Source organism: Vigna unguiculata, unplaced genomic scaffold, assembly GCF_004118075.2.
Source record: "Vigna unguiculata cultivar IT97K-499-35 unplaced genomic scaffold, ASM411807v1 contig_615, whole genome shotgun sequence".
In the NCBI taxonomy this organism is placed as follows: domain Eukaryota; kingdom Viridiplantae; phylum Streptophyta; class Magnoliopsida; order Fabales; family Fabaceae; genus Vigna; species Vigna unguiculata.
In genome coordinates this window covers 9,622-19,471 of record NW_021011335.1, presented here as the reverse complement: position 1 = coordinate 19,471, position 9,850 = coordinate 9,622, and the positions used below count along the sequence as shown (strand labels likewise).

Below are 9,850 nucleotides of genomic sequence, written 5' to 3'. Positions count from 1 at the left end.
TTCTCACCCACTAAACCCAAAAATACTTTCTATTTCATTTTCACAGAACCCTACACAAAAATTGTTTTCTATTTCTTTTTCACAAAAACCCTAAACTTAAGCATTGAAAAATACCTTATGCTCCACCGCAATATTTTTGAGAAAAGTATTATGCGCAATGAAACAAAATATGGAAGAGATAAGGAGACGGTGAAAAACAAAATTGGAGAAGAAAGACTTACTGTATTTGGATGACTGTGAGTAGGTGCGGAAATATTGTGTTGTGAATACTGCAAAGACAAAGAGTAATGTGATAAAATCAGGGTTAAAAAAATCACCAAAGGTGTGCGGGAACCTAAAAAGTTCAAAATTTAAAATAATCAAGATAACATTATAACACTTTAGGTCCCTGACTTTTTTTTTATATAATATTTTTTTGGAATTTAAAGGTATCATCTTATAAGTTGCATTTAAGACAAAAAATAAAAATAAATGTGTCAAATATTACATTCTAAAAATTACAAAATTTAAAATATGTACATTTTAAGAGATATGGTTTAAAATACCCACATTTGATAAAATGTGGCCTATACCTATAAGTAGTTAAAAAAATGTTGCTTTTAATAAAATAGGCAACGATTTTATTATATTTGTTGTTTTAAAGAGAATTAAACACATTACAAAGTTTACAATTAAAAATTGTTGCTTATATATACATATAGGTAAAAATAAGTGTGGCCTATTGTGAAAATATCTTAATTTTTGATTTAGATATTTTGAAACAATTTAAAATAAAAAATATATAAAAAATATATAAGACTACTTAAAATAAATGTGGTTTAAAATATACATAATTTAAAAAGTGTGGGCTAAAGTGTCCACGTCTTAATATTTATGCCCTTTAATTATTTACATTTTATTATATGTTGTTTAAAAGAAATAAACAACATTTTTCATATATCATTAATATATGAGGCAAATAAAACTCACATTATAGACATTAATAAAAAACTGTGACTTATTTTTACATAAAGCTATGATCTGTTAATCGTTGTCATTGTAACATTGCCTGAGCCATAAAATGGTGTAGTGATATTTTGCTTAATGGACCGGTGTATCAAAGATACCAAATCACCTTGTCAAAGTTACGAATTTTTTACCTAGACTCTCGGCATAACAAAACTTTTGAATTTGCGCCATTCAAATATTGTTTTGTTATTAGTCAACCAGAATGACATTATATCGAATTAACAACATAATCAAGATTTCCAATTTATCACAATCAAATGTTTATTTTATATTAGGACGACTGGAACCATTAATTGGGATCAACATCTAAGAGATTAGATTACATTTGAATCCGGTCTAACCAAGTATAATTAAAATTTAATATTTTAAAATTTATATTCAACTATTTAAATTTTTAAATTTAGATTATTTAAATTATAGATTAATTCGGTCGAATGTTTCAGATTATAAATTTATTCTATATTAAACTTTTTAATAAAAGAATTTTTTTTGAATAAATAAATCTTTAACTTAAAAAAATGACATATATAATTTAATAATAATTATTAAAAATATATTTATATATTTGTAAATATCAAAATTTAAATTTGAACTGAATTGAGATTTTATAAAATTTCAGTCCACTGTCAGAATCGGATCAAATTTTTACTCAATTTTATTTAATTTAACAAACATTCTCAAGGTTATTGAATACAACCCTGTACTCAATTTTACATATTTTACTTGATGTTTTCAGGTTTACTCGAATACGATTGGCATTTCAATTAAACTTTAAAAATATTTTAAATTTTTTATCAAGACCGGTACAGAAATTTCCAATTCAACCTTCAACCTGTTCAGCTTAAAAGCCTGTGAAATACAACCACAAGGATTCTATTTAATATAATATCTAAGTAATATTAATTGTTGTAATATCAATAAGGTGTTTTATGCATTTGTCCTCTCTTTTACCCATTCTCTTTCTATCAACACACTTAATAGGTAATATTTTTTTATTTGTAATGCCAGCTTCATATTAAAAATTATTAGTTACAAATAAATGAATTAATTATACAACGTAAATACTGCAAGCTAGTTCAGTAACTTAAAAAATAATGAAAGAAAAATTAAAGTAAGTGGTTATCCACAATGATTTTGAGGTAGATAGTTTGAATAAAAGTAACTACATGGTGTTTTAACCTTTGACTAAAAATAATTTTCAATCACTTAAACGATTCTCATTTAATTTTCTGAAATAAAATAGAAAGTAGATTAAATATGCTGCATTAGCAACAAAAAAATACATCAAAATTTTAATTATGATAATAATTACTTCATTTACAATTTTCGGAGACAATATCGCAGACTTCACCAGATTGCACGTCATGTTTGCATTCTATTGTCTTTGAATGATTGCACCATGAAGAAAACGAGGAGTATGCTAAATTACTTTTAAGAAAACTTTGGAATTTTCGAAAATATTCATATAAAATATTTAGTGTTTATACGATAAAATATCCAATCTCTTTAATTAGTATAATATGCATAGTATGATATATTATCATAATTTTGTAAGTATGAATTATAATTATTAAATATTGTCATTATGTTTATGTTATTATCTGATAAAATAATATAATAAATATGGAAGCATGTTCCATCCAGTAATAATTAGTGAAATAGATATATGAAATAGTTTTTAATGCTGTAAGATAACATACTCTAAAGAAGGGAAGCCCAAATAACATATATATGCAACACAGTAGAAGTGAAGTCTTTATTTATGAGTCACGTATAACACAACATAAAGAGGGTAGCCTATTGATCTCAGCATACCCAGTCCAAACAGAAAATAAACTATAACATATAGTTTTTAATTTTTTAATTATTCATTAATTATATTATATGATATTATATAATATTACATAAACATTACAGGAGAAGTACAGGTTCCTTGTGAAGCACAATTGATGTACTGGGGGATAGGGTCTGTGTTCAAACATATCCTTATTTCAAATATAAGTCCTCTTCTTCCACTTCCACTTCCACTTTTTCCACTTTGTCTACTTTTTCTACTTTTTCTACAGTGTAGTTCTGGCTCAACACCTATAGCTGAGTTGCGTATGGCTGAGATGATATCATTTATATGATATGGCTTACGACGTGATATACCCGCATTTATAAGTATTGCTTGAAGATCATTCCTTGCATAGATATCTAATGTCAACCTGAAGAAATCAAACTGCTGCATATTCGAGCACGTTCCATGCTTCTCCCACTCATGCTCCCAAAACTTAGTATAATTCGTAGAATAATAATTTGGCCAAACTTGTTGAAGTCGAGGTCCTATATTTTGTATCTAATAAAATAAAAAATAAAAAATATCACTTTCCAACATTAAAATGTTATTACAATTAAGAAATAGATACCTTACTCTTAGATCTAATAAAACAAAAAAATAACTTTTTCGAATATTAAAATATTATTATAATTAAGAAATGAAAATCTTACCACAGAAAGATTTAATCCGTCTACTCTGCAATTGAATGGTTGTGGAAAAGCGTTGGTCGATGGCCATAGACCATGCACAGTGAATTTCGTCGATAATGCTATTGTTGATGACGTACACAACCTATTACCATGGCAAAGACCTCGGGGATAAATTTGTGCAATTGTGAAGTAATCGAATCCATTAATGGAACCATGAAATAATAAAAAGATGATAAAAGTAAATATAATGTAATTCATTATAAATGTATGTAATAAAATAATGAAAAATCATGAAGTCTAATGATCCAATTTATAGGACTTCTTCTCATTATAAAAGTTAGTTAAACAAAGGTTCTATTAAATTTTCTAATTAATTGTAAAATCAAATTTTTATTTAAAATATGGTACTGTTTTATACCTAATTAATGAGTAATTTTATTAATTAATATATCCAAACAATGCATGTGACACTCTATATCTATATAATTGTCTTTTTGCTCTCTCTATATATACCTCTAAATAAATAAAATTATAATATAAACATAATAGTTAAGCATAATAGTTTAATTTATTAAATATTATCTAAATTTTAACTAATACATTACACAAAATAACAAAACTGTAAGTTTTGGCTAGATTTTATCGAATTACATACTTATTCTTCAAATTGAGAAAAAAAAACAGTCATATATTATCATTTTTATTTTAAGATAAATAATTTTAATTCTCTGTCTCTCTCTATATATATTCTAAACATAACATATGAATGACAATAAAGATAGTAATTATAATTTAAACATAGCACATTCATATAAAGAATGAGACACACATGCTGTGTCCTTTATCAACAAACATATACAGATGGAAAACAATCCTAATGAAAACTTTTGAAATATAACATTATATATATATAAATCAAGTCTCTTATATATTTGAAATTTTTTTAAAGTTAAGAAATTATTATTTGACGCACATAATGAAATTATTATGTATGCTATACTTTATTTATGTTTAACACCTGGTATTTAATATTTATCGAAATTAATAATAGATACATATTACTGTATTTAACACTTCAAGAACATCACTGTGAAATATGAAGTGTTTCTGCTTTATTTCTATTCATGTAATACTTCATATTTCATATTGACAAAAGTATACGAAGAAAAATATTTTGTATTAGCTTGTTCGGACATTCTATTTATTATCACATGCGAAAACACAAGTGTTTCTGCTATATATATATATATATATATATATATATATATATATATATATATATATATATATATATATATATATATATATCCTGATAACGTGTGTTTGTATTTTTTTTTTAAATATTTATTATAAATAAAATTTAATATTTATTTGTATGTATAAATTTTTGAAAAAAAATAATATATTAATTAATTCTCTTAAAAAGGTATAATATATTTTTCAATGAATTTTGTTAATTCTACATAAAAACACATCATAATGTTTTTTTCAATTTTAAAGAACTAAAATAAAAAGTAATACAAAGTTTGTATGACATAGTAATAGTATAAGTAAAAAGCGAAATAAATAACCTGATAGGTGTGATAGTAAAATGTTTCCTATTTAAAGAATTTTATTTGATTTTTATTTATTATTATGATGACAAATATCAATTTTTACTAATATTGAAATTGTATCATATTCTAAATTTTTGGGCAGTATTTTAGATTTTCTCAATATAAATGTTTTTCATTTATAAAATTGTACGGTAATTTGACCATACGAAGATAAATTAAGTTTAAAAGTTTTAATAAACAAATTATAGTACTATTCTACTACTACTATTATTATTATTATTATTATTATTATTATTAGGGTACGCACAGGTGCGATAGCGCATGTGTGTACGCATTTTTTAAATATGAATGATAGTATATTAGTAGGTAATAGTGTAATATTATTAAATATATAAAATAAATTTATATTTATTTAAAATAAAGTGAAACGAATAGGGAAATTTAAAAATAAATGTTACTCTAGTGCATGGCCCTCACTCATCAACCCGGCCCCTTCGCCAACAACGTCTACCTGCACCCACCTGCCTCCATGTATGAGTTGAAGCTGCGTGCCGCCGATTACGTCCGTATGGAGGAAATGCAAACCCTCCATACAAAATTTTTCAATGATTACGCACCCTCTACTGCCAACCCCACTCCACAACCTCCCCGTCCTGATCCGAGACCTCGAGAACCCCAACAACCCCGCTTCACCAGATACGCCCCTTTAAATGTTCCTAGATCCCGCCTCCTTGATGAGGCCTTACAGGCCAACCTCATCCCACCATCCCGTAAGACGACCATTCCCCCCAATGCGGACATGGTAACCCAGCGCGGTATAGAGGCTAATCCTGAAAACTGCAATGCGATCATTGAAATGCGAAGCCCCACCAGTGTCAAAGAAGTACAACGCCTCATAGGCCGCCTCACCACCATTTCCCACCTCCTTCCCAAACTAGCCGAACAAACCCAACCCATCATACAGCTGCTCAAAAAATCTGCCAAGTTCACGTGGAATGATGATTATGAACAAATATTCCAAAAGCTAAAAACCACCCTCACCTCACCACCCATCCTTCATAAACCGGACACTCATCAACCCTTATTGGTCTATATCACCACCATAGATCACATCGTCAGCGCCGCGCTGGTTCAAGATGTCGGTGGCACCCAACATCCTGTTTACTTCGTCAGTAAAACCCTACAAGACCCCGAAAGCAGATACCAGATTGTGGAAAAGTTGGCCCTATCCCTGGTACACGCAGCCTGTCGCCTACGCCCATACTTCCAAAATCATAACATCATCGTCAAAACTGACTACCCAATTCAGAAGATATTGCAGAAACCAGACCTTGCGGGACGGATGTCGTCTTCAGCCGTTGAGTTATCCGAATTCAACACCTGCTACAAACCTCACGACCCCATCAAAGCTCAATGCTTCTAGACTTTGTCAACGATCTCCAACAAACTCCTGAAGAGGACCAATGGACACTTTATTTTGATGGTTCATCCAACCCAAAGGGACAAGGTGTTGGCATCGTACTAGAAGGCCCCAATGACATCCTCATCGAAAAATCCCTTCACTTCGCCTTCAAGACATCTAACAACCAAGTCGAGTACGAAGCCATCCTCGTCGGCTTATCCCTGGCCCGCGAGCTTGGTGTCAATGACGAGTTGGTGTCAATGACGAGTTCCAGATCAACATGCAAAACCGATTCCAAGCTTACTGTAGGCCATTTAAATGACGAGTTCTAGATCAAAGGCCCTACCCTCCTAGAATATTACCATCTGGTCCAGAAAGTCGTCCAGTCCGCCTCCGAACAAGTCTGCATCCAACACATTCCCAAATTCAAAAATGTCAGAGTCGACATATTATCCAAACTAGCCAGCACCAAGTTAAAAAGCCGCCACCGATCACTATTGCAGTAAACATTGTCCGCCCCTTCCATCACAAATACTTGCCATAACCTAACCCAACACCTAGCCGACAATTGGACAACTCCTTACATCCAGTACCTCCAAACCGGTAACCCCTACCTAACGCTGACAGAACTTGGATAACTAAAGCCGCCAGGTACACGATGATAGGTGATGACCTGTACAAACACGGATACGGCTAATCACTTCTCAAATGTGTCACGGCAGAACAAGCTTAGTACATAATTAAGGAATTACATAAGGGCATATGCGGCTATCATTCCTGCGCACGCACCATGACTATCCGAATCCTTCGCGCCAGTTACTTCTGGCCAACCATGGAGGCAGACTGCCAAGACTTCGTCAAAAAATGCATACCATGCCAGAAGCATGGCAACCTTATCCACCAGAAACAAGAGCAGTTTCACTCTATACTATCCCTATGGCCCTTCGCAAAGTGGGGAATGGACATCCTCGATCCTTTCTCCCCCGGCAAAGGTCAAGTAAAGTTCTTAATAGTAGTCGTCGACTACTTCACCAAGTGGATAGAGGCCAAACCCTTAGCCACCATTACAGCCCAGCAAGTCCAACAATTCGTTTGGAAGGACATTATATGCCGGTATGGCGTCCCACATACAATCATCACCGACAATGGCCGACATTTATAGACAAAGAACTCGCTAAATTCTATACCAGTCTAGGCATCAAACATGTAACCAACTCTGTTGAACACCCACAGACCAATGGACAGGCCGAGGCGGCAAATAAGGTTATACTAGTGGAACTACGTAAGCGATTGGACAACGCCAAGGGCCGATGGCTAGAAGAACTAGTGGAATTGCTATGGGCCTACAAGTGTACCCCACAATCAGCAACAAATGAATCTCCATTCAGCCTAGTATACGGTGCAAACGCTATGATACCCGTTGAAATTGGTGAACCATCTCTGCGCCGAGAACTATACGCCTCAGCCCAAAATCATCAAAACATGACCACCCACCTTGACCTCCTGCCCGAATTAAGGGAAAAACCCAAATACGCAACTTAGCTGCCAGCGAGCGACCAGAAAGTATAATGAAAACCTATGCCCGAGGTCATTCGCAAAAGGAGACTTAGTTTGGAGAATGGCCAACAGTGCAAGAAAGAAGGATGGCAAGTTCTCCGCCAATTGGGACAGCCCATACCGAATACGTGAAGATGCTGAAGGAGGAGCGTATAGGCTTGAGCAGTTGTCAGGGGAAGAAATACCCAATACATGGAATGTGTCCCATCTCAAGTTTTACTTTAGTTAAAAACATGCTTTGTACCGAATACTTGTAACCCTGGGTGTACTATTTTCCCTCACCTGGTCTTTTTTCCCTAAGGAGGGTTTTGGCCAGGGAGGTTTAACGAGGCAGCCCAAATTTCATGAATAAACAAAGGGTTCTTAACCTCATGACTACTCCTTACCTTGCTTCTAACACGCTTTTAGTTCCCCACTCTTACCACAAGTAAGCCACCTAGCTCGAACACCCTTAACTAAATGTTAATTCGTTTTAGTTCCCCACTCTTACCACAAGTAAGCGGCCTAGGTCGAACACCCTTAACTTAATGTTAATTCGTTTTAGTTCCCCACCCTTACCACAAGTAAGTGGCCTGGGTCGAACACCCTTAACTTAATGTTATTTCATTTTAGTTCCCCACCCTTACCACAAGTAAGCGGCTTGGGTCGAACACCCTTAACTTAATGTTAATTCATTTTAGTTCCCCACACTTACCACAAGTAAGCGGCCTAGGTCAAACACCCTTAACTTAATGTTAATTCGTTTTAGTTCCCCACCCTTACCACAAGTAAGCGACCTGGGTCGAACACCCTTAACTTAATGTTAATTCGTTTTAGTTCCCCACCATTACCACAAGTAAGCGGCCTGGGTCGAACACCCTTAACTTAATGTTAATTCATTTAAGTTCCCCACCTTTACCACAAGTAAACGGCCTGGGTCGAATACCCTCAATGAAAAATCGCATTCGCAAAACATCACATACATCAAACACCCACTCAGTATTATACCATACCACTAACGCACCACTATCACACAGGTTATCGGCATCAAACAAACAACATAGCATACACAAAGCATTCATCATATTAAAAGCAAAGTAAAATAGTGTACGAATTATTACAAACATAGAATTCATTGTCAGTTTAACATCATAAACAATAAATGTCCTATGCCGCCTTGTTGTCATCACCCTCCACGGTATCTCCTGCATTCTCGTCCTCATCCGCTGCTCCTTTCTCTGCCTCCTCCTTGGGGCTGCTCTCGACCTCATTAATAAGTTGTCGTCCACCACATCCTTGTTTACATCAAATCTTGGATCGGCTGCATCAATATCTTGGCAGAAGAAGGCCGCCTGCCTCACCCCTTTCTGGAAGCCGTTGATGTGCTCTTGAAAAAAACAACCTTTCAAATCTTCGAGCTCCACCTCCACACCTTCATACTTTTCCTTTAATTCATCATAATCCGCCTCAAGGTCCACTATCCTCTCGTTAAGTTTAGTCTCTGAATCCAGACAGCGAACCTTCCAGGTTCCCAACCTCTTCTTTTCTTCCTCCCACCCTTCCCTCTCCTTTTTCCACGCAGCCCTTTCCTCCACGAACTTGTCAACTTTTTCCTGCAAATCCTCCAGCTTTTCTCGGTTCCCCTCCTTCACCTCTCTACGATACAACGAACCAACCTGGCGACTCAAAATTAGCGCCTTGCTCGCAAACTCCACCATCGTCCTCACCAGGTGGTCTAGCTCCATGCTGTCGATGAATTAATCACTATCTTTGGCAAGTTAATCGCGATGTCTTTCCTAACGGCCGTCTTCGGCAACTCTATCAGACCGACTTCTGGTCCTTTAGCACCACTAGATGACCCTTGCCCAAGCAAGGCCGC

At 34.1% G+C, this 9,850-nt stretch overlaps 1 protein-coding gene across 1 annotated transcript; it reads right to left on the bottom strand.

Annotated features, from left to right (window-relative positions):
- Positions 1–2,729: 2,729 nt before the first annotated feature.
- On the bottom strand, positions 2,730–3,736 carry LOC114172493 (ribonuclease Phyb-like). The gene is made up of 2 exons (XM_028056949.1): positions 3,499–3,736; positions 2,730–3,346 (listed from the first exon to the last, which is right to left on the bottom strand). Exons 1-2 carry the CDS (start codon positions 3,733–3,735, stop codon positions 2,909–2,911), a joined length of 675 nt encoding a protein of 224 aa, XP_027912750.1. The 5' UTR covers position 3,736; the 3' UTR covers positions 2,730–2,908.
- Positions 3,737–9,850: the final 6,114 nt, after the last annotated feature.